This window comes from Watersipora subatra, chromosome 2, assembly GCF_963576615.1.
Source record: "Watersipora subatra chromosome 2, tzWatSuba1.1, whole genome shotgun sequence".
In the NCBI taxonomy this organism is placed as follows: Eukaryota; Metazoa; Bryozoa; class Gymnolaemata; order Cheilostomatida; family Watersiporidae; genus Watersipora; species Watersipora subatra.
The window spans coordinates 65,845,983-65,872,761 of record NC_088709.1 but is presented as its reverse complement, the minus strand read 5'-3'; the positions used below and the strand labels follow the sequence as shown (position 1 = coordinate 65,872,761).

Sequence of the window (26,779 nt, the reverse complement as noted above, 5' to 3'; positions counted from 1 at the left end):
AAGAATATAGACTTCAGTGCCGTAATGACATCACTGGCTGCTTTGTTGCGAATCTGTCTGAGCTCCGAGAAATGTGAATAGCAGTCAACAACTATTAGATAGCTGTTGGATCTGAAGTCCGTGATATCCATAGCTACCTTGCTTCAAAGGAGACTTGCGATTTCATGGGGTAAAGAAAGCTCATTTTGCTGTTGATGTGCAATTCTAGCACATCTGCTGCAACTAGACACAGTTAGCCGAATACCATTATTGAGTCTGGGCCAATACACCATTTTACGTTGTCTTTCTCTGCACATTTGAATTTTTGGTGGCCACTGTGTAGTTGCTTCAGCATTGTCTTGCACTCTGGATCAGGTATTGACAGCTTCTCTCCCAAATAAATGAAGCTATCACATTCATACAAATCTACTCTAACTTGCTAGTAGGGCTGTATAATAGAGGGAGCTTGGCTCGTGCAGCTCCAGTTACACCATTCTCGTAAGGTGAATAGCAGCACTTTCATTATGGGATCAGCAGTATATGCTTGGCTCAGCTGAGATATTGTTTGGTAGCTTCCAAACCATGAATCATTACAGCCTGCTCACTTTCCAAGTCCTTTTGTTGATTAAGCTCATCCTTGAGAAAAGTTTTTTGGCAGAGTATCAGCAAGTATAAGTTTTTGCCAGGTACATGCTTTACTTTATCCACTTGATATCGCTGCAACCAGATTAGAAGTCTTTGAAGTCTAGGTGTTGCTTGACGGATAGATGTCTTTAGTATAGAGAGCAGCAGACTATGGTCTGACTGTACTTTTATAGGGCGACCATAAATTTAGCGGTTGAACTGCTCACAGCCAAACACAATAGCTAGTTTTTTGTCAATCTGTGGGTAGTTTACCTCTCCAGCAGTGAGTGAACGTGAAGCAAAGGCAACTGGGTGACCCTTTTGTAAGAGCTAAGCCCCTAAACCACGTTCAGAAGCATCGACCTGTAACTGTGCTTTGGCTTCCACATCAAAATATTCTAACATGGGCATTTGGTAAAAACTTCTTGATTTGTTGTAGCGCTGCTGTGTGTTCAGGTTCCAAAGACCAAACGACATCTTTTTTGAGAAAATCCCTTAATGGCTGTGTGAGACTAGACATGTTGAGCGGGTATGGTGCTAAGAAATATAAAGTGCCAAAAAGCCTCTGTATTCCAGTGTTATCTGTCGGAGAGGGCATCTGTTCAATAGCTCTGATCTTGTTGAGACCTGGAAAAAGCCCTTCACTGGACCAATCTCCTAAATACACTACTTCAGATTTGTTTAGCTTTTCTTTGTTGAACCTGACATTAACCTCTTTGGCCCTCTTCAGTAGACGTCTTAGGTTATCATCATGTTCCTCTTGAGTACATCCAGCCACGACAATATCATCAAAATATATAGCTGAGTTTAAATCTCCAAAAAAACTGAGCTTTACCCTCTTCTCAAAGACCTCTGCTGATGAATGCCAGCCAATGGGCAGCCTTTAAAAATGATAACATCCAAACAGATTGTTAAAACTGGTCAACAAACTGCTTTGTTCACTCAAGGGTATGTGCCAATAACCGTGTTTTATTCTAAAATGGAGAAGTGCTTAACACCACTGATCTTAAAAGCGATGTCATCCAGAGTGGGTATGTGGTGGTGCTCACAAACTATAGCTTTGTTGTGATCCCCGGTGTTTAAGCATAATATGCTTAGACACCAGGGACCTCCCTCCACCTATGCCATCTATCCACATAGACCTAATTATTCAAGCATCCCCATTTTTATTCTCTATAAACTACCATGCTGCTTACCCATTTACTAGGATGTTCTGCTTCCAATATGATTTTGACTACTCCATCAAATCTAGTTCCTTTTTTACTTTCTCCAGTATGCTTAATGATACTCGCCAAGCGGCATGCACAACTGGTGTTACTGTCTCATCCTTTTGTATATTATGCTCATCTTTTAGACGGCCAATTCCTTCAAAAACCTATGGTAATTCTTCTAAAATACTTGGCAAGCTATCCACACATTTTACTAGATCAAGATCCACACATGCTTGCAAGCTAAGAATAGGTGGGTAGTTTCTATGCACAACCTCAAATGTTAGAGCTTGCCAGTGTTTACCTGTACTCACAGTAACCTACCTTTTACCAGCATGTGGAATCACTGTCTTGCTATAACCCAGTAAGGTTGTTCATGATTGTTAAGTTTGACAGACTAGCTGTTCAACTACTGATTTGTCAATGGCATTGACTTAAGCACCCAATTCTAATTTGAAATTTACTGTTGTTCCAGATCTATTGTTGCTTAGCTGAAGTGGCATGTTTCATGATTTTCCATTTGTTAGAAATCCCATAGCTCCAATAAATAAGGTGTTCATTTTATCCGTAGGTATGATATCCTTCTCAACCACTTTCAAATTTTTTGACATACACTCTAGCAAAGTGGTTACGCTCTTCACATTTCTTGGACTGCTGGCCATCAGGTGGACACTCATCCTTGACATGTTGGTATCCACAATATCTGCAATTGTATTTAGAGTTTTCATTTTATTTAGTCTATGGTTCATTGATTTAGTTTCCACTCTATCTACTGAGCTAGTTAGCTTGTCTTCATCAGCTAATTTGCTTAGTTGTGGCTTGGTTACCTCTCTAGCCCTAACGTCTTCTACAAATTGAGCAATTGTCATATCAGGGTCTCTCATTATTTTTTTGGGCTTATCAAAAGATAAACCAAATACAGTCAAACATGGATAACTCGGCCACGGATAGCTCGAAAACATGGTTAATTCGAACGGTTTCTTTAGTCCGTTCCCACGTAATGATAAATTGCTATAGATAACTCGAACTCAACACTGTTAATTCGAACTGTTTTTTTGCCCAACGGCTACCGAAACGGTTGTTATCGCTTTAGAAAATCACTTTATTCAAAGCCATAGAGGTAAACCTCATATTTTCGTAATTCATAAGCGTTGTTATTACCACCATCGGCAAAATAATTTTGTCAACGACTTTTCTAAAGGTTTGGTCAAATTTTATTTATACTGCTATACGATTAATAGCACGGGCTTGCCGGGTCACGCGCGCAAGGATTTTCGCCACGCACATACAAAACAAAAACAGCATGTTGTTTTGTATGTGCGTGGCGAAAATCCTTGAGTGCGTGACCCGGCTAGCCCGTGACGAATAGTCTTCCGACGTTGATTCCGTGTTGAATCAACGTCAGAACGTTGAATGTTTAACACGTCTTAAAATTGTTTTTATTAAACGTATACGTTGTCTTAGCTAAAAAACTATTCATCGTTTGACCTAAACACAGAATACGTGTGTACATTCAATAAGTATCCATTCAAAAAGCGTGAGTGATATACAATGTACCGTTAAACCTCGTAAAACTTTTAATTGAACTGCCTCGGAGTGTTGCTCTTAACGAATCTCAGGTAAAGTAAGGAATTTTTCTTTGGTAACTTTTTCTTGAAGTTGCATAAACTTCAAGAAAAATCGGCAAAATTGATCGTGGGTAAAACGCTCAAAAGAAAAAAATGTCTTTTCTTGTGAGCATTTCAACAACGATCAACTTTTGCCAATGTCAATCTAAAAAAACGTCCTGGCAATAACATCACCTCAAACAACAAACCAATCTCAAGTGATAGAAAAATCTCTATACTTTTTGATAAAAACATTTTAAACTTTACATTAGAAGCATTTAATTTGAAACAAGCCATTGGTGCTTTTGATTTATATTATAGTTTGCATATGTACATGTATCTACTAATAAATAAGTAAATACATGGACTTGTGACAGTGCTCTGATAACTTGAACGCTCTGATAATTCGAACACTTTTGCTCGGTCCCGTGAAGTTCGAGTTATCCATGTTTGACTGTATTAGTCTGCAAAGCAGCATTCTTTCTTGCAAATCGCCAAACTCGCATTTTGCCATTTGCGTTTTCAAGCGTTTAACAAAAGAGTCTCCAATTTCACCCATACTCTGTGACAGATTCCAACAACATACCATTCATATGCCATAGAGCTTTTTCAACCCTTAAAACTTGATATTTTTCCGTTATATAAATACCGTACTTTGCTTCATGCTTTTCTAACATTCCAAGATTATCTTCAAAACACTGCCTGTAAAAAATACGAGACAAAGTTTTATAAATTTACTCATTCCACCATCTAGCTACGCTGCCAGTCATCGAACAACAACACCAAGAATCGGGGCTATGGAACCAACTACCTATATATGTTAAAAACATAGGACCATTCCCGTATTTAAAAATGGTCTAAGAGTTCATCTTCTGGAGTGGGAGTGAGAGTATTTTTTTCTGCTATCATTTAACTCGGCCTTGCCTTGGCCGGTTTGCCGTTGCATATAGGCCTAATCATCGCCTCCTTTGTGTTGTTATATTTATTGATCATTTTTAGAAATTAATTATACACTCTTATTTTGACAACCATGTGATGTGTTTATTATTCAAATTTTTTGTTCTGTTTTCTTACTGATGAAATAAACAAACAAAGTATAGAATGTTGCATTTAGGATTGCAGTAATTTTCAAACTGCAATAACATCAGCAAGTGTGGTTTCATTGTGACCATTTTCATATTCGAATTGTGAGTAAATTTCGTTAGCTTGCTCACCAGCAGTTTGTAATAATTTAGCCAACTGCCTGGCCAATATAGTTGCAATACCAGCAGGAGGGTTCTTTGGGTCAGCAACGGGTGACTGTACTGAATTAGTAGCCCGTGATGGCACCACTCTCTCCAGTTTTCAGCGACATTCTTCTCAAAAGAGAACTCTCCTGGAGGTTTCAAACCCTCTATGTAAACTCAAACAGCTCTAGATATTGACACACCAATAAGCTAGACCAATGCCCAGCTTTACTTATCAGAAGAAGATACAATTCCAAATGACAACCCGCAACTTAAGTTTTCTCAACTGCCCGCATTTACCACCGCCGCCATATGTTATTATTACCTGGTATAGTATTGTTGGCTCCTAATGTCATTATTGTTGACAGTTGAACACAGTGGTTAGGGCTGGCTGGTCAGGGTTGGCAATTGTTATAAGGGGAGACTGAAGTTTTATTAATATTTTCAGTCGTTACACATGTCGCTAGTCTCACAATGTTCGTGATCTCGTGAGATGCATGCATCACATTTCCATGGTTACTAATAATGTTATACTCATGATGACATGGGGCATGCAAGTCGATTTTTCTGGTATGGTGCGTGGGGCGGAGGACAATAGGTTCGACTCTCAAACTTTGCTATTCATTCTGAAATGATTTTTGCTTTACTTTTATAATCAATACAAGAGTAGTTTTTTAGCCCAAGTGGTTTTTCATAGCAAATACAGTTTTTCCTTACCATTCAGACGAGGGAAGAATAGTTTGTCCCACGCGTCACATTTTTAGTGGCTTTAACTGGAGTCTGTGCTTCCTAAGCTATCTGAGGTAAAAAATTCATAAGCAATGCTGACATAATAGGTCATTTAGTGTTTGCATATGCTATACGCTATATGATAGTGTTTTGAGCAATAAGATTTGGGTGGCTCAAATTTAAAACTTGCAGTTGTAATCTTCATGAGTTCGAGTCCAACGGAATGCGAAATTTTGCTTCCAAGGCTTTAATATCTACATATAGCCGGACAAACCAACAGATATACTAACAGACGACAGACAACAAACATTGAGAAATATATATAGATGTATGGCAATATTGATGTTTTAATTGGTATTGGCATGGTGCCGGCTGTCACCTTGCTTCCTAGTGATCTTTGTGCTGTATAGTTGTATCCCGATTCTCATTATTTAGATGGCTTCCTTTTCTGCCTCTTACTTTTTTTTTGTTCTGCAACTTCGAGTTTGCAACTCTACTTTTGTGTTGGTTTCGATGACGCTCTGGCTGTGTATTCATGATCGCTCTATAACAGAGATATCAAGCTCAATTGTACAATTAGCTTCAATTGTTATAGAAAAGAATTCAAGTCTTCATTATAATAAGAGCTGTAACCATCGGTCCAAAGTCATACCAAGAGCTTTGGGAAAAGACTTGCACTGCATGGTTATCAAACCCAGTTATTGGGATTTCCAGCAAACCTGCATATTTTCAACAAAAATCAATTAAAGTTAGGCTTTTATTTTTTGGCAGAATTGGTAAAATTTTACATAGTTTTTTCAAGTTACACATACATGTAACTATGAGAAAATGAATTGGTGGTGGCCTATATTTTGGAGCATCTTAATACTTAGTTGATCTACCCTTATTGTCAACCACAGATTTACAGCATATTGGCAACAACACTGAAAAGCAACTCTGGCTATCCCGCAAAAAACAAGCACTATACAAAGAGCTTTCCCAGCTTTTTCTTTGTTGTTGGTTTGTCTTTGGCGAACAGTTGACCAATTTTATACCATAAATTGTCAATGGGTTAAGATATGGATACTAAAAGGCGAGTTAAGTAATTTCACATGTATAGCTTGCATGAATATCCTTTTGTTGGCTTCATGGTATGGAAGGGTGTATTGTCCTGCTGGTACAACCATGGTCTGTGGAACAGTTTTCTTGCAGATGGAAGCATTACCTCTTTTAAAACGTTGCATAATTTAATAGAGTTCATCATGCGTTCAATAATATTGAGTCTGCCCACACCACTTGCTTCAAAGCGCTCCAAACCCTTACAGAAGTGCAGGAAAGCCTACAGAAGTACAGGTGCTTCAGAGAGTGATGCTTATTAGATAGAACTCTTCACCTCACATGGTTTGGGCCATTATGGTTTTTAATATTAAACTGTTTTTATCATTGAACGATGCTTACCAATATCGAGTTGTCCTATCCAGGTGCTTCTTAGCCTATGCCAAATAGTGCTGTTTTTAACACTCCATTTACCATAGGCTTTCTTTTGGCTTTGCAAACTGACAAATCTTTTCATGAGATTCATCTGGCTGTAAACGGTGCCAGTTGGGTTTCTACATATTCTCTAATCTTTCTGCTAAATTTTGGTCGGTCAAAGAAAGTTTTGTTGACTCATGACAATTTTCATTGTACAACCTATGCATTTTAATAGCTTTTTGTGACTGTGTCTGTCTATACAAGTGAAACATGATTGTTTCCTTGTCCTTGAACTTATGTGCCAAAATTTTGAGATTCGACGCAAGTTGCCAATGACCACTTTGCCTTGTATTTTTTGCTACAAAGCACATAACATATCACAATCATGCATGCCTCATCTTATGAAGAATTCCTGACAAATTGTGCACCGACATGGTAGCTTCCATAAAGTTCTTATTACAAAATAGTACTAGAGACTTACTGTTGCTATGAAACTAGACTAAGGAGATCAAATAAAATGAGTGCCCGGAAAAATCATGATTCTTGAGCATACTCTTTGGTGTCAGTCGGAGCATCTGCAACACTTGCTTCTAAAATATGTATAGGGGAAGGCGAGGTAGGTTGGCATACTTTTTATGTTACTGTTATCTGTGCCTCTACTAGTAGATCACACATATAGTCACTTGTCACATTCAATACACATGTTTCTGATAATTGTATAGTCTTTAAATGTTTGACAAGTAATTTATTTTTTGTAATTTTGTATTTTGCAAAGCCTGTTTCATATGTCAACTTGCCCCATGAGTAAGCACGCTGCACATTGCCTGGGGTAGGTTTGCGTATAGTTCCTGAATACCTAATAAATTGAAAATGATCCTCTATAAAGAAAATACCCATAGCATATTACAAACACATGTACTTATATGAATTTATGGTAGCTATGTAATGTAAAGTGTCAAATTACGATATTATAACTAATTCTAAGACATAAAATGCTGACATAAACTTACTATACCGAATAAGAGTCCAATTTTGCTTCAAACTAAACAGAACTAATTGAGCGGCTTGTGCCCCCCAACATTTATAGATGACCTCAAGATGATTGCGATATCTTCTATGCTCACAGCATAGAGTTATCTTCCCCTAGAGAGATAACAGTGCCTTCAACAACACGAGCGATTTCGGTGGCAACAATTAGCATTTAGGCCACGCCCCTTTTTGTGCTAGTCAATTGTAGTGATTGACTAGATCAATAACATCAGCCATTATAGTGGTTAAACAATGATCATGAATTTCCACAATTAAGATAGTAATTATTGCTCATATTAAAGAAATGATAATTATAGTTTATTACTCTAATATATGCTTATTATTTAAAGCAATTCAATACCTACATGACTTGCAAAGTCACTGAATAGATACTGTTAAGTGAGTTAATGCAATCAGTTACTCATAGATTAAATAGGTAGTCGTACTGGGGTTGTATTACATTAGTGTGATGGGAAGCTAATCTACTGCCATCAACTGACAGTATTGACATTTTATGGTGATATCTAGTGATTCATTGACACCACAGTCCACAAACAGCCCTTGCATGTAATATTAGATTTCAATACCTATTAATCAAATACATAGACTAGCTTGAAGCAAGAATGTCCACTAATTAGTAGACATCCTTGCTTGATGTAAGCATAACTGCTCAACCTTGTTATATACACCATTAACTTTCTGTCACCCACATGAAAGAGATATCTACCTCTGTGCTCTCCGAAGACAAACCACTCAGTCATGGTGTTGCTGAACTTCTTTGTGACGGGAACTAGGTGAAACCTAAGGCCTGGTCAGACCATTCTCTGCCATTCAGCCAGGGTTTACCAACTTCTTTGTGACATGAACTTAAGAAAACTCAAAGGCCTGGTCCGACCATTCTCTGCCATTCAGTCGGGGTGTTCATAAACTTCTATGAGAAAGGAACTTGGGGAAACCCAAAGGTCTGGTCAAATCATTTTCTCCGCCATTCGGCCAGGTTATCATAACAGAATGATTATCATAAACAGACCACACCGAACAATCAGGGACTTTGACAGATGAGTCATTATTATTATTGACAATGGTATTAGCAAAGCTCTTACTCTTCTATCTCAGTATCGTTTAAAAAGGTATTGTAACGTATTGCAATTTAAAACAGTTTATACTGCATCCCAATACACACACACACATATATATATATGTATAAAATTTATTCATGTAAAACCTTAGATAAAAAACAACTTCATTACTATTAGTTTCATGTCTGTTATGCAGACAATCATCAGATAAAATTGTTTTGGTCCGACTGAGTTATATATGTAAGAGAGGTGTAATTACTATAATGACTGATAGCTATGTAATTGCATTTCGTAGTGTGTATTTAGCAGAATGTCGGCATGTGGAAGCTAGCTCGTTACGCTTGTTGAGTGAGCTCATTTCTGGTTTTGTGAGGATGATGTACTTTTCTGATATGCACAGGTTACAACGCTTGGTGGCTGGGTCGTATGGCCTTGCGTGTTGAACGATTTTCCATTTAATTTTATACGGTGTGTTCAGGCCTTTTAGCTGCCAGATGTAGTTACAAAGCTCTGTGGCAGATTGCTTGTCCTGGTGCCTGAAAGATGATATGTGGCCGCTGAATCGTGTCTTAAAGGTATTTTCTGTGAGGCCAATATAACCTTCTGTAGGTTTGCTACCGTCGTCTGCGGTGACTACAGCTTGGTAAATGAGCGACTTGCTAAGACAGTTTCCTTCGAGAGGGCATTCATTTGGTGCGCGACAGTTGCATGTTTTGTTGTTTGCTGGGTGCGTCGAGGCGTTGTTCAAAAGCTTCTTATTGTGATTGTTGATGGTTTGTTTGATGTTAGGCATGCAGCTGTAGCCAATCTTTGTGTTGTTTCTATTAAATAGCTTTCTTAGAGGGTGATTGCTCGGAAAAGATTTATTTAATATTTTGATGAATGTCTGACCGATGTTATTTGCCACGTTTCTGCTATATGGTGGGTTGAACCATGTGATTTTTCTTCGTCGCCTGTGTTGTTTAGTTGGTGTAGTGGTCTCATGGGGTGTGAATTTCAGCTGGTGTGTATATCCACTTGTTGTCAATGCCTGCTGGTACGGTGGTGCTGCTCGGTTGAACTCATTAGCATCGGATGAGATTGCTGATAGTCGGTGATTGATTGCTTGAGGTAGCTGCTTTATAATGCAGGGTGGGTGGTTAGATTGAGTGTGGATGTATGACGGGATGTTATTGGGTTTGCTGTACGGTGAGTATTTCCCAGTTGCTAGGTCGAAGGTGACGTCTAGGAAGTGTGTCACTTTTTTGTTGGTTTCGGCTGTGATGTTTAGTCCGTGCTTCTTGAATATAAGGCAGAGGTCTTTTTTTAGTTTTTCGGCTTGGCGGGGTGTAGATCCTGTTACTGCTAAACCATCATCTCTATACAGTCCTAGGTTGATGCTGTGCTTTTTACTGATCTCGTGTAGTAAGAATGAGCCAATTAATTCACACGTTTCTGCTCCGTCGTAACTCCCCATTGTCACGTCAAAATGGGAGTTTTCTCCCTTTTATGCCCCACGTTGTATTTCCGTTGAATAACACTGATTGTTTGGTGTGCATGATGATGTCTGTGTCCTCAGGTGTAATGTTATCGTAGTTTGATGCAAATTTCAATGCTGATTGGAGGAGTTCGGCTGTGATAGAGGGGTAGAAATTGACTACGTCAAACTCTATAAAGATAGCTCTATCTCTGTTCTGGATATTCTTGAACCAGGTAATGACTTCTGCGGTGTTTTTCCACTGGTTGATGTTTAGACTCTTGCTGATGTTACAGTTTATGCGGTCGAGAATTGCTTTGCTTATGCATCCGATGTTTGATTTAGCAGGGTTTATTAATCTACATGCAGGGTTCTCTTTGAAGTTGGTTTTGTGGTCTTTCAATGTGATAAATGCATCTCGTTGGGTCATGCCATTAATTCTGTCGTCTAGGTCGAGAGTTGTAGCGATCTTTTTGGCTTCTCTGTTAATACTGTCTCTTACGTCAGCATCGATCTTTTTGTATGAGTTGGTTATGCTGTTTTGGAGTAGTCGGTTGTATTCGGCAGTGCCTATTTTGTAGAAGTTTGACATCTTGTCAGCTGGGACTACCATTGACTGGGGGTTGTTAGTGATGTTCGCCATGTCTTTGGATAGTTTCTGTTGGAAAGTGCACGGCTGCTGTTGCCTGAATCTTACGTTGCGTATCATATTAGCCATTTCTCGTTCAAATTTCTTTAGTTCGTGTATTTGCGGTGGTGATTTGCGTGAGTTAAATCCGAATGTTTCTTTGCTTTCAGATGTGATGTGCGGGTTCAGGTGGAAAAATGCTTTCCATCGCATTCTCTTTATAAGGTGTTCTACTTTTTCTACAAGTCGTTTGGTATACTCTTGTTGTGATGGTATGCGGATGTTCTTGACTGAGTATCCAAGGTTTATACAATCCATGTTGGCGTCTTTAAGCGGAGAGTGCTCTACTGTTTATTGGCAGCTTTAACACACTACATTGGAATATATATATATATAAATAATACTGGTGTTTATAAATTATCAAGCTTGATAGAACTGATCTTTCCCTCCCCTTCCCCTCTCCACAATCAGCCTGTCGTGTTTGGTGATGTAGGGCTTTATCCTGATGTCAAGATATTTGCTGGCTATCATTTTCACAAGCTGGAGCCAATGTTCCAACTCTATCTCAATCAACTTACATTGGTGTGTGAAAAGCCTGGCTGGTTGATCCTCCATCAGGCTTTTGAACATCAATGCTTCTAGCTTAGTGGCTACACACTTTTGAGTCAGAAACATACAGTCCAGGAATGTGAGAATGACCTGCTCACATCGCTGCTGAATGGTTGTTACTGGCTGTGAAGGAATGATAAGATCCCCTATCTTTTGTCTTGATAAGGTGATAATGGCTATCATTGATGGCAAAAATCCATCATCACAATACGTGGGTGGTTTGAGATAGGTTAGAGCAGAATCACAGGTATCACATTTGACTCTACCACTCAGTGATCTTACAATATAGCCCCCTATGTATACAATAATGTTTTCCCTGTGAGGGTTTGACTGGGAAACAAGAGTGTTGAGTCGGTCAAGTTAATCTTGAGAAAGCTGGCAATCTTGGTTTGGTAGGGGAGCAGACCGTTTGCTCCATTCAACGGAAAAAAAACCCAGATGTAGATCCACAATCAACAGCATTGGCTGCCTTTGAGGCTTTGATAGATTGATTGCACAACAGCTTGCGCACTGCAGCCTTGAAGTGTTGAGCTGAAGGATTGGAATTATAACCACCCATTCTCCTAACCTTGCTGAATAGGGTTTCAATAAAATCTTAACTGATCCTAAAAATAGGAAAATAACCTAGAACTTCGAAAGACATTTTTCCGCCAACATTAACACTGCCTTGAATGTACAAATGAAACCAACAACAAAGGTCTTCCTTCTTGAAGTGTAGAGTGGCTGCCCTTCGATTGTTTTCAGATCCAGCAAGTAATTCTTGAATCTATCTTAGAACTGCTTCTTGGACTCCAGATTAGATGGTGTGAGAGGTTTCTTGGTCCAATTTCCATAAACACTTTCAGTGCACAGTCAAATGCCTGATCAATCTACAAAAAATATGTCAGGGGTGAATCAATGGTGAACAAAATATATGAAAAAAACTTTATTGAGCTTGGATGAGCCGAGCAATTCGGGAAACAGGTGCAGTTTTTTTCTCAAGATATGACTAACACGCTTAGTGTGTTTTATGGCAACAAGCAGCTCATGCAATATATCAGGAAATGCATTAAAGTTCATGCTACAGAGAGAGTAAGTAACAAAAACTTACTTACCAAGGACAGCTGTGAAAACAAGCTTGACAACTTAACCATTTCAGATCTCATTTTCTTAAATAAAAATAGCCTTTGACGTAAATAAAATACTACAACATGAAGATGGTATCAAAGAGAAATCTGTAACAAGTAAACAACAAAGTTATACATAAACATGTTGAAAACAATGATAACAACACACTAATATGATATCGATATTAAAAATATGGCAATTTTTTGGGTAGGGTGTATTTGTCTAGAAGTGTGCATGTAGATGGCCAGATAGACAGCTTGATCGTTTGCATATTAGGTTTGCAGCTGGTTAGGTTTACAGCTAGGTAGGCCAATTTTATGGTAGGTAAATAGTTGGGTGTGTAAATATCTTGGTAGATTATAGCTGGGTATGTTGTAGTTGGGTAGGTAAATAGCTGGGTAGGTTATAGCTGGAAAGATTATAGCTGTGTAGGTTATACCTGGGTAGGTTATAGCTGGGTAGATTGAAAGTTAGAGGGAGGATAGTGAGTCAGGTTAAAAACAAAGATGGATAGATATTTAGGCTCATAGCTAGGATCAGTGAGTGGATTAACACTTTGAGAGGGGAAAGTCAGTTATATTTACAGTTTTGTAAGCATAAAGCAGATTGTGAGTTGGTACAAAGAAAAATAGGCTTCTGACCTGTTTGGTTACCTTGATAGTTGGACCACAATCCAGAAATCCTTCAGTCTTGCTATCCTGTAGATACTGTAGAGCATCAGCCACTGACTGACTGAATGTTTGGACCGCAAGCTTGACCTTCATCTTCTGTTTCCTCCAAGATACATGGCGAGAGCTGAGTTGTTTCCTAGGTGGAGGCCTATGTTATCCTGAAGCTCTGACAGGCTGGCGTAGTAGCTCCAACAAATCTTCTCATCACCACACTCATAAGATCCTGCGTCAGCTAGAGCATTCCTGGCAATCTTCAACATGTGACATATATCTCATGTACAATATATGTTGTAGTTTAATATAGGGTGCATAAAGTAGGGTTAAGAGGATCTAGATTGGCACTAAGCTTGGCAAGCATAGACTGATTAGCTTCAGCACCATCACATGTAATGTTTCGAATTTTGATGCCTTTCTCTGCTGTTATACTGAGCAAAGTGTTTACAAATTCAAGTTGAACTTGAGCATTAACCGTATCAACTAAAAATTAGCCAGCATGATACTGCATCCGACTTAAGTGCAATGGAACCAGCAAATAAGCAAGTGCTTCTGTGGCAAGAATGACACTGTCTTCACCTACCAGCCCACCATAATCACAATAACCTGTGGACTTTCCATTCGAGTATGAGGTGCCCTTCATAAAGAACATGCTGTCTACTACAAGCGAGAAATCCTTGAAGGTTGACTGAGAACAAACTTCAACAACATTTGCAAGCAAAACTGGCCCACAATCAATGTTACTGAGCCAGTTGCGCAAGGGTGAAGAATGGGGTTAGGATGGGATAGAGCGGCAATACTCATATGCCTGAGGACTATAATAGTAGTGAAGAGTAATAGCAAATTGTTTTACTTGCTGTAAATACCACCTTCCCTTTGGAGCTTTACCGGTGTTGTTGAGCTCACTCTTCACCAGATCTAAAATATCTCCTATCAAATGCATTCTCAATGACTGATGCTTGCTCCATTTCAATCAGATTCTTTTTTTTAGCTTCGACATCAAGTCTTTAAGCTTTGTGATTGTTTGGCTTCACCTTTTGATTTTGTTGGAAAGTGTCTTAACATTTTTAGTAAGTTTTTCTTTGGACATCTTCAGCTTCAGAAGAGATTAATCTGAAATCACAGTCAGTTGTATCCACACAGACTCGCATAATAATAATAATAATAGCTTTTATAGAAAATAGATTTACTGCCACAAAACTTTCATGATGATGGTTTATATTCCTTCTAAGCAATATTTGTTGGGCAGGATGACTCAGACAAGTAACATAAATTAGTACTTTTGTCATGCGCCGAATTGTTCGTGGTATGATGACTACTTCAATAATAATTTTGCAAACCTTTATCAGCAAAGCAGTTATGTTCTGATGCTACAGAAGGGGATTGGTCTATAAAGCTAGTTGTTGCGAAGTCTTCTACTGTCTCATCACTTGAAGCTCGAGAGTGGTCTCTTCTTCCTTGGTTGAGATTTCTTTGGCTAAGGACATAAACATTCTATTAAACTGATACTATGTAGTTGACGTCTTGGGTGATCAATATTGAAGATGATGTTGATAGTTCACTGATAATTCATTGGTCCCCACCTGGTATGGATACACAACAGAAATACCGAATGTCCAAGCCAAACTGAGTGTATACATAAAAGCATTTACAGACGGTTCCCAACCTACGAACGAGTTACGTTCCGAACGATTGTTCGTAAGATGAATTTGTTCGTAAGTTGCTTCAGTGCTATATTTTGTATTATAATTTATGTTTAAGGTCTACATAAGTATATTGAAGGTTTATATAAGCATGTTTAAGGCTTTTATAAGTAACCTGTATTGGTTTGTACTGAAAAAAAATTAATAAAATGGAGATAATACTTTGGTGGACGCTGGGCCATGACACTGCATTTCTTATTTATTGTATGTCTTGTCCTATTTATTATATTGTTGTTTTAATCGTTATGCTATCACTTATCGTTGTCTTATTTTTGTATGTGTTGTCCGTTTATTATATCGTTGTTTCTCTTGTTATGCTATTGTTATATCTGATATACTGTCATAACACTATCACTCATTGTCACTTATATTGTCGTCATACCAACGTGCTAGCGGTCCTATTTATTCACCTTGTTAGCCGGTGTTCTTACCGTTTGCCGTTAGCCGGAACTGTTGATATTATTGTATATAAATGAGTGCACTCATTTAGTTGAGCAGAGCAGATAGCCGTACGCTCCTCGGCTAGTGAAATTTCCTTCGCTAATTAAACGCTAAATGAAACTACAGGCACTCTCTTCTCTTTCTTTATTAGTAGAGATCGTGCCAAGTAAAGGCCGGCAAATCCCTTTACAATACGTATGTAAAGTTCAAACAAAGTTCAAACAAATAACTCAAAAGTTATTCGAGTTACGAACAACGGTACATACGTTGGTATGTACCGTTGTTCGTAACTCGAATGTTCATAAGTAGTCAGCATCTGTGAAATGATTTGAGCACAGTTTGGTTGACGGAGTAGGTTTTAAATTCACTCTCTTGGTTGCAAAAACCCATCTGTTTGCCAACTCCCCATTCTTCAGCGGGAATCTGTATAAATTATAAAAATCAACTGAATAGTAAACGAGTGACAAATGAAGGAGGGTCAGTCACATTAGGTCATAGATAACACTAACTAACAGTAATCAATTTCAGTAGCTAGTAGTGGAAGGACACAGATAAAGGGTGGTGGTGTTCAGAATCCAACTAAAAGTAAGTGACTTACTTGCTTTCTTACTGCACCATAATAATGATTGATGAAACAAGAGACATGATTCAACTCAATCATCTCTTTAGGTACACCTCTGATCATTCATTTCAGTTGTTGATGCAGCTAAATCAAGCCTTTTTAATTTTAACTACTGATATGTTTGATTGAATAAAAAATATACCAGAAGAAATGGATGAATAACTTAAAAAAACTAAACTACAACAACTCACCCATGGAATTTTCCGCCTGGTGTCTTGCAACTAGAATTGGAGCAGCCAAAGGCTGCACAAAAACTACCATTTGGCATACTGTTAATGTGATGATGTTATGCTGTTAGCTATATTGAATGTGTAGAGAGAGAGAAGACAGTGTTTGTGTAAAGTATGTGTGTATAGTTAGATAGCAAGACAACGACTGAACTTCAGTAATGTATGACACTCATGGGTATGGAGACATAATTACTTTACCAGAGCTACATTAAGACAGGCTGTGGTATGGGAAAATCCTAACATATCGTTTTCTTCCACCAAAAGACAATGAAATGCATGCTGCTTGCCAAAACTGCTTACCCACATAGATGAGTAAAGTGTAGTTGCAATGATATAAAAATGCAAGGCATAAAATGATATAACAATAATATAAAACATGCTGTATAAGTAAGACAAGGTTAAAAGGGTTTATATAAAAGCAAGCAACTGGGCAAAAACTTTTCAAAGGTTCCCTAGTCATGGTTAGTTTTTATCATAAATATTTGCGCCATATCTTTTTGGTGGTTTTGAAACCCTACCACCCCTGGTGACTGTGCTGAAGCCGGAGAGACTATCATTTTCCACTGGACCTCTAACTGCTGCCCCACGTGCTGCGCAAGGAGCTGCTGTTTGTTCATTTGACAGCTCAAAGGGTAGAATGCCAATTGAGGGTGGCACGCTGGTCGAAGGAAGATTACGAATCAAAGAACCACTGGGCTGCTCGTGACTCAATTTTTCTGCTGTGAGAGCAATTTTCCTAACTTTTAGGAATAATTGGTTTCTTCTAAAAACCCTGCCATCAGCTAATTGTACTAGAAAACTGTAAGGAGTGTCAGCGTGTTTTAGAACCACCCCGCTAACCCAATTTCTATGACCCATTTTTACCCACACGTCTGTTCCTGCTATAAAATTGTGAGGCATACTATTCGCACTATTGCAAAACTGAGATTGTGCTTGCCGCTTTCTGAATATTTCTCGAATTTTGTCTTGGTCGAAATGTTGTGAATGTAGCTGCTTAGGTAGCGTGTGCAAGGTAGATTTGAGGTTTCTATTTTGAAGTAGCACTGAAGGGGACGGAAGGCCATCTCGCAATGGTGTAGATCTGAGAACACTAATGACATCACTGAGTGTTTGGTCAGATTGACGAACTTTGGTTAAACTGGCTTTCACAGTCTGTATCATACGTTCAGCCAATCCATTTGATCTAGAAAAATGAGGGCTGACAGTTATATGATCCACGTCATAGGCCTTAGTGAAAGATTTGAATTCTAGCGAGGTAAAGTATGATGCATTCTCAGAAACTAAAGTTTCCGGCCGACCAAAATCAAGAAATTGCTGCTTCAGCAACTCTATGATCTGTTTAGACATTGAAGTTTTTAATGCATGACAAGTTGACCATTTCGAATATCTATCAACAGTGACTAAATATTCAGTACTACCTAATTGGAATATGTCCATGCTAACCGTCTGCATAGGGTAGTCGGGAATTTCATAAGGTTCAAGCGCTGTTTTGTTGTTCGCCCTAGAAGTTTCTTTGCACATCTCACAAGCATCAAACAAATCTGTGATGTTTCCAATGTAGCCTGGCCAATAAACTGAATTTTTGGCTCGTTCAATGCACTTGGAAACTCCAAGATGTGCTTTGTGTATGTCATTGATAATGTTTTTCATAAGTGATATTGGCACCACTATCTGACCTCCTTTGAGCACAAGCTCTTTGTGTACACTCAAATCTTACTTTACATTCCAGAATGGCTTTACAGGTTCTAAACATGCTCGTCGGCTTCCTGGCCAACCATTTAGTATGTATGACTTCAGTGTATCAAGTGTAGGATCATCAATTGTGGCTTTGATAAATTTCTCACGATGTGTATTGCTTGACAAAATACCAGTGGTTACGGCATGTATTTGCTCATGATCTTTGCTGACTAAGCTTGCGCTGTCTGGATACTGGTCACTGAGGTGAGCCCTACTTAATGTATCTGCAATAAACATTAGGCTCCCAGGTTTATGAATCAAGTCATAGTCATAAAGCTGTGTCCTAAGTCTCATTCTTTGTAACTGCGGTGTGAGGTCATTCAGCCCTTTGTTTTTGATACCCAGCAATGGCAAATGGTCTGTTTCAACAGCAATTTTCTGTCCATAAACGTACTGGTGAAATCTATTCAGACCATACTGTATGGCTAAAAACTCCTTTTCAATTTGCGTGTAAGCCTTCTGAGCGCTAGACAGACTACAGCTAGCAAATTCTACAGGCTGCCCATTCTGTAATATGGTTGCTCCAATGCCATTCTGCGAGCTATCAACACTGAGGGTGACTGGCTGCTTAGGATCAAACATTTTGAGTAACTGACCACTGCTAATGATTAACTTTAGCTGCGTGAGTGATTTTTCATGCTCAGTTGTCCAAACCCACTGTACACCCTTTCTTGTTAGATTTCTAAGCGGAGCTGTAACCACTGCCAAGTTGGAACAAAACTTGCTCAAGTAAGTCACCCTTCCTAACAACCTACGCAGCTCTTCAGCACACTGTGGAATTGGCATGTCCATTATTGCTTGGATTTTGGCTGGGTCAGGTCTTATGAAACCCTGTCCTATTATATGCCCTAAATATTTAAGCTCAGGTTGCTCAAATTTACACTTGGCCAAATTGAGTTTAAGATTGGCTTCTCAGCACTTAGCTAGCACTTTCCTAAGTATGGCGTCATGTTCAGCTTTTGTAGGCGCATGAATTAACAAGTCATCTACAAATGTCTCTACCCTGTCAATGTCAGAAAATATTTCACTGATTGTTCTGTGAAAAACCTCAGGCGCAGAGCTTATTCCAAATGGCAATCTCAAAAACCGGTATCTCCCAAAAGGAGTAGCAAATGTTGTCAGAAAACTGCTCTCTTGGTCTAGTTCAAGCTGCAAAAACCCCTGCGTCACATCTAATGAGGAAAAAACCCTCGACTGTGACAATTTTGAAAATATCTCGGTCGCTGTCGGCAAAGCAAAATGCTCCCGCTTAATGCACTTATTTAGCTCAGTAGGGTCCAGGCAAACAAGCAACGATCCATCAGGCTTCAGTACATTCACAATGGGGTGGACCCAATCTGTAGGAGTTTTAACTTTGACTATGGTTCCTTTGGATTCCATCAAGTTAAGAGTGCGTCTTAAAGCATCTCGCAATCTAAAGGGAACCCTTCTAGGGCTCTGTATTACTGGTTTGCTACCCTCATTGAGCCTCAAGGTATGCATACTAGGCAATTTTCCCAATCCCTCAAAAACATCAGTAAACTCAGATGCAACAGAGTTATTATTTACAGCACATGCAGTTTATACCAAATTCATAGCAATGCAACTAGGAAGGCCTAAAAGCCTTGTCTCACCCTGCTCAACTACTATGAAATCATGTATAGAAAAAGTCAGTTTATGCTCAAGCATGAGTGATACTTTTCCTATTACTTTAATAGGATGCCCGCTAAATGAAGTCAGTAGCTGGCTGTGTTTCTCTATTCTAGTATTGGCAAGGCCCAAGCTGTCATAAACCAACTTTGGTATAACATTGCAAGAGGCACCAGTGTCTACCTTGAGCCCTAAGCTTTTGCTGTCACAGTTAACTGTTACATACCACTCATTTTTGCACTGCTTAGACTGACCGTTAACTTCCTGTAGCGCGTCTGACTCTTCTGAAGCAAGCTCGTGTACTCTGGAGGCAGTTGATGTTGTGTTCTTTTTGGCGGAAGGCGGTGATCGGCAGACCTTTTGATAATGTCCCCTTTAATGGCAGTTTTTACAAAGCTTATCGTATGCCGGACATTGTCTAACTATATGCGAACCTCCGCAATATCTGCAGTTAGTTACCGTTTTCTTTTGTTGCATGTCATGTGGAAGCTTGGCATTTTGCCGTGCCAAATTGTGTTTGTCTTGCGTGTTTTGAGCGTGTACAGAAGCAGCTGGTCCTGAATTTGACGTCTTAAAGTCATTCAAATATTGCTTTGTTGCTTCTAAACATTGACAAACCTCGATGCATTTGGATAATGTAAGAGTTTTTGGCGCGTTGAAAAGCTCCCCACGTACCGATTCAGAGATGATACCAAATACGATTCTGTCCCTTAGTGCCTTGTCCCTTTCTGACTCATGAAAGTTGCAGGTTGACACGAGGCTTTTAAGCGCCGACAGAAATTTGTCAAACGATTCACCCGGCTGTTGCACTCGACTGTAAAACTTGTAGCGTTCGAACTCCTCCTTTACCTTGGGAGCAAAGTAATTCGTGAATGCATCCTTGACAGACTCAATTTTTTTCCTGTTTGTCTCCGACAAGTCGAATGTTCGGAACAGCTTTTGCCCTTCCGATCCAAGTACTGTTAGAAAAGTGGCTACCTGTATGCTTTCGTCTTTGGCATTCTTCTCGGTTGCCGACATGTAGAAATCGTACTGCTCTAGCCATGCTGCCCAATTCCTGCTAGCCTCACTTGGATTCTGGGCTGAAAAACTTGCTAAAAAATTAGCTGGTGGTCTGAGCGAGGCACCTTCTGACATGGCTGATAATGCGCCCGTACTCGAAGGCTAATCCCAGCTGCTAAGTAGTCGTTCTACCATCCTGACACCATGTTATGCTGTTAGCTATATTGAATGTGTAGAGAGAGAAGACAGTGTTTGTGTAAAGTATGTTTGCTTAGTTAGATAGCAAGACAACGACTGAACTTCAGTAATGTATGACACTCATGGGTATGGTGACATAATTACTTTATCAGAGCTACATTAAGACAGGCTGTGGTATTGGAACATCCTAGAAGATGATCGCAGTCCTAGAGTAAATAAAGCAACTGTAGAAGTAGTAAAAATATAGAATGGAAATATAGTTGTAATGTATGAATTAACTTTGTAGTAATGACTGTCTGAACTGGTTATTGCCAAGTATTCAAATTAAGTGGCAGTTGTTTGTAAGGAATGAGTTTTCACTATTGTACATGGGCAGTGTTTGGCTCATAGGTCACTCCCGTTGATACATGTGCTAACTAATAGAAGGCCTACGCCTATATTGCTTCAGAGGACTTCATTTTCAACAAAGCTTTCACTTGACAATTTAGTGACATTCATATAAAGAGATCATTGCATATATATTTGTATTAAGTATTTTGTCCTGAAGCACAAAAAACAAGATGGCTGCCACACTTCCATGGCGACATAGCAATATGGCGGCATGCTATCACTTTAGGGAAGACAATTCTTTGGCTCACAGCATCTACATCAGGCTTCTCTCGAAAAGCAAAGTAAAATAAATCTTTTGATGTACGTTTCATGAAGTTTACGGTAGCATCATCCCCCTCAACGTTTTCAACCACACCAACATAGTGCTGTACACTGCGATTTTTGGTCATGTACCTAACAAGAACTTGTTTTCCTACAGCTAGTTCTGTGTCGTCTGGCATTTCAACGCCGCTATCACTATCAGATGACTCACTGTCTGTGAGCGGAACAGACAACTCTTCTTGCTCACTATCTGTTTCTGAGTGTGGATATTCTTCAATTTTTTCTAGCTTTAGGCTTTGGTAGCTGAGTTTTCCTTGTTTAACTTGATTTTTAACAAAAGTCTTTTTTCTGGTGTATCGGTTAGGATACCAGCCATTACTGCTGGCCTTTTTGATTTTTTTCTGTGCAGTAGCCTTGGGCAATGGAAGAATGTATTTTGGTGTTGCCCGACTAGCAGATGCAGCTTGAGCGGATCTAGTTGGTATGCATTGCTCTTCATCACATGATGGCTGCATTGCACATTTTTGGTTGTCGTTGTTGGTAACATTGACCTCAAATGACTGCAGGTGTAGGCATGTCTGTCACATCTGCCATAACAAAATCTTGCTCGGTAGATACATCAGGGTTGTAGGGAGAAATACCAGTTTACGTAAAATCACTAGTTATATTAGGGTTTGTCATTGCCTGAGTGAAAGCACTATTTGCCAACTTTGCTATGTCATATATGGTGACAGTCCTACAAGTGTGGGTTCGCTGCCACAGTCTAATGGACAGTGGTAGTAAGCGGTGGATGGTTCATACACAGTTCTACGCAATGGTTACATCTTGTGGGAAATGTGAAGCAGTAAAGTCAGTAAGACTATCCCAGCTGAGCGGCAGTGCTCTACGACTTCAAGGGTGATGTGTGAATTGTTATTGTCAAGGATAAGCAATAACTTGTAGTCTGATCTGCAACGTGTCTGCTTGGCAAATAAGGGTAACTACGACGGCACAACTAGCTCAGCATTCATGTAGCCTGTTTCTGTAGCAACACTCATCGCTTCTGCTGGTGCACCATTAAAAATGAGTTTTCAGGTTTACATGTGGAAAGATATACTATGGAGTTAGAGAGTTATCAATAGTGTTTATTGCACATAATGTTGTCAGTTCTCTCTGTTTGAAACTTGTAGCACCCACTTGTTTCTGTCCTAGTGTACTAATGACTTTTCGAAGATTCTGTGTAGTTGTAATACCAATCCCATCTATATTGTACGCATCATTTGGCTCAAATCCTTACCTCAATGTATATGAAAAGTTAAGACCATATGCAAAAAATTACACTTAGTGGAAGCAAAGCTCTGTAACATCACATCCAAAGTTTATTTTAGCTGTGAAAATACCACTAAAATATGCATAAAAAAATGAAACTAATCCATGTAGCACCAAAACGAAGTTTTACTAAATTTATTTACCTATCATGTACATCTCTGAGTTTAGCGTAAAACTTTGTTACTGTTGGCTTATTGAAAGCTGACTGCTGAGCCAGAGATGTGGCCTCTCGTGTTCTGATGGACAGCTTGTTTCTAGCCATAAACTTTACTAGCCAATCCTTCCCTATAATAAAAAGCAATTTAGACAATATCGCACATTTTAATGAATTGATTAGATATTATGATCATTTTAACAAGATACAATGTTTTTTCTTTAGGCGTTCATACATTTAAATAATTGACGGTATATGCTCATAAGTTAGGCTCCAATGTTGACATACAATTACAATATTTTAATATGATATGTAGTAGCTACTAAGCTAGTAGCATACTTACCAGCCATCTTGTTGGTTTTCCAGCATGCAGGTATCCTTAGCCCGAAATTCTCACTTATCATATACCTAAAGGCCAGCTCCTTGCACTTTGTGGGACATAAGCCACTCAAAGGCCAGCTCTTTGCACTCTGTGGGACAGGGAAGCGATCATGTAGATCTTCAAAGGTTGCAAGCAGACTTGCAACAAAATTCACATTACCGTTATTTGATATCAAAATATTCCCCAAATCTTACTCTGTTGTGTTGTAGGTGCAAAATATGTGGAAAGGTGATTACAAGCTCTTAAAAGCTCAAAAACTATTGTTTTATACGTGATTATAAGGGATTTATAGTTGAGTCCTTTTATTATACAGCCACCATTATCAGCATGCAATCAAGCAAGGGAAGGAGAAAAAGAATTGTGGGTAAAATATAAGTTAAATAATAATAAAGAGGAGCAGACAACTCTAAAACATAATCCAACATTATCTAAACTACTATGATATAATAATATTTGAACACTCCCACATAGTTTTGATAATTTCACAACAAAATAATGTATGCAAATACGAAGCGTACACCCTGTAATAATAATGTTCCTAGTTACCGGCCAGCCAGGCGTCTATCCCACATTTAACATAACACAAAGTTTCTCGAAACGATTTTTAGGTAGGGGTTTGGTGAAGATATCGGCTATCATATCATCAGTTGGACAATATTCTGTGACTATATTGTGGTTTTGGACTTCTTGTCGAATATAATGATATTTTATATCCATATGCTTGCTGCGCTTACTAACGTTAGTGTTGTTTGCTATGCTGATGGCCGATTGGTTGTCTATGCGGAGTACTATTGGTGATAATGTCTCTCGAGTAATGTCAACGAATAATTGCCGTAGCCAGGCTGCCTCTTTTGCAGCTTCGAAAGCTGCGATATACTCGGCTTCTGTTGAAGACAGAGCGATTGTCGAGTGGCGTTTACTGAACCAGCTGATTGGCCCACTGCTAGACATAAAAACATTTCCGGATATCAAGTGTCTAGATTCGTCGTTCTCAGCCCAGTTAGCATCTGAATAACCAACGGGTTGTGTGTCAGTTTTGGTTGAATGTAATCCCATAGTGCCTTTTAAGTATCTGAGAACGCGCTTTGCGGCAGTGAGGTGCGTTTGGGTCGGCATGGAATTGAATTTCGACAACACTCCCACAGAATGTGCGATGTCTGGTCGTGTAGCTGTAGATGCGTAGAGAAGGCTGCCTACAATCGATTGATATAGAGTGTGATCCACAGATTTACTGCCGTCATCCTTCACTAGTTGTATATCTGTAGCGAACGGGGTTGCTACACTTTTGCAGTCGGACATATCATACTTCTCAAGAATCTGCTGAATATAATGTTTCTGGTGCAGCTTCACTGAGGTGTCTGTGAATTCCGCGTTTATACCTAGACAAAATTGCAGTTGCCCTAGGTCTTTCGTCTGAAACTTTGAACTTAACGATTCTTTGATTATTTTCATCGATTGATCAGTGTCACTTAGGATTACGATCTCATCTACATAGACCGCGAATATCATTTGATTGCCATGGTCGTTACGTACATAGACACATTGTTCAACGCTCGAAGGAGAAAAGCCAAGCTGCTGCAGATACTCATCGAGGACTAGATTCCAACATCGTGATGATTGCTTTAGTCCATACAGAGAGCGATTCTATTTGCATACCAACTCTTCATTTCCAGGCGATACAAATCCATCAGGTTGTGTCATAAATAATTCCTCAGAAACTTTACCATTGAGAAAAGCTGTTACTACGTCCATTTGATGTATCAACATGCCTCTATCCGTGCCATATGATAGAAGCGCTCGAAGTGATGACCGATGCACTACTGGTGCAAATGTTTCATCGTAATCTATTCCTTGTTTTTGACTATACCTTTTGGCTACTAATCTAGCTTTGAATCTGTCCACGCTTCCATCGGGTTTGCACTTGGTTTTGAACACCCACTTACTACCAATGGCTCTACGACCAGCCGGTAGTTTTACTAATGTCCAGGTTTGATTATCGATTAATGCGGTGTATTCTTCGGAGGCAGCGTTCATCCATTGCTTCGATTGGGGACTAGACATAGCCTCTGACATTGTTAGCGGTTTGGTTATATTGCTGGTGAGGCAAGCCACATGATTGACATACTCATCAACCCCGAATCTTACAATAGGATTGGGGTTACGCTGTGATTTTCGTGTAACTGCTGAGTGATTTTCAGGTTCTGGTAATTCAACTGTCAGCTTTTCGGAGTTGTCTTCATCCTCACATTGGTTAGTCTCGGACTCTGGTAACCCTAACCTATTTTCATCTATCACGACATCTCGGCGTACTACGACTTTCTTATTAGAAGGATTATATAAACGATAGCCTTTCGATCTAAGGCTATAGCCAACAAACATCATTGTCTCTGCTTTATCATCCAGTTTCTGACGGAGCTCACTTGGTACATGAGCATGGGCTAAAGAACCAAACACCCTTAGATTACTAATATCTGGTTTACAGTTGTACCATTGCTGGTATGGAGTTGTGGGCTCATGGTGAGCAGTAGTGGAGGCACGATTCCTAACATAAACAGCTGTTAAAATGGCCTCAGCCCAGAAATGTTTCGGTAATGCGGCGTCGATTACTAACGCGCGGGCTAATTCACATACAGTGCGTTTATACTGTTCTGCTACACCGTTTTGCTGTTGTAAATATCTAACAGCTAGTTGATGCTGAATACATTGAGAGCGCAGGTATTCTTCAAATTCGCTTGATACGTATTCCCCTCCACCGTCAGTTCGAAGGGTTCGATTGGCTGGCCGGTTTGGTTGGTCACTAAGGCTTCGAACTTTAAATACAGAAAATACATCCGATTTCTCATTGATAAAATACGCATACGAAAATCTACTAAAATCACCAATAAAACTCACAAAATATTTACTGCCACCAATTGATTTATTCTGCATTGGACCACATACATCGCTATGAACTAGTTCTAGCACTCTAGTAGATTTAATACCATCTCTAGCTATAAACGGTTTTCGAGCCATTTTACCTTTCACACAAGGGTCACATATGGTACCTACACTTACGTTAGACAGATCGGCACCTGTAACAAGCTGTTCACGGTTCATAAGTCCGATGCTGGTAGGATTGATATGAGCGAGTCTCTTATGCCATATATCGTTACACGACGACGCTAGATTAGCTTTATGATCAGACGACTCCAAATCTAAATAGTAAAGTTTCCCAACGAGAGTTCCCATAGCATGTATTTGGTGGAGTTTGTTCTTAACCCAACATCTACTGTGGCCAAATTGTACTATCATACCCTTACTAGCGGCCGACTGTACAGAAAATAG

The 26,779-nt window shown here is 39.3% G+C and overlaps 1 protein-coding gene and 1 pseudogene across 1 annotated transcript; both read right to left on the bottom strand.

Annotated features, from left to right (window-relative positions):
- Positions 1-13,493: 13,493 nt before the first annotated feature.
- On the bottom strand, positions 13,494-18,368 carry LOC137387081 (uncharacterized; annotated as a pseudogene).
- A 1,767-nt stretch (positions 18,369-20,135) lies between these two features.
- On the bottom strand, positions 20,136-20,897 carry LOC137387079 (uncharacterized). The gene has a single exon (XM_068073371.1). It carries the CDS (start codon positions 20,895-20,897, stop codon positions 20,136-20,138), a length of 762 nt encoding a protein of 253 aa, XP_067929472.1.
- Between the last annotated feature and the right edge of the window lie 5,882 nt (positions 20,898-26,779).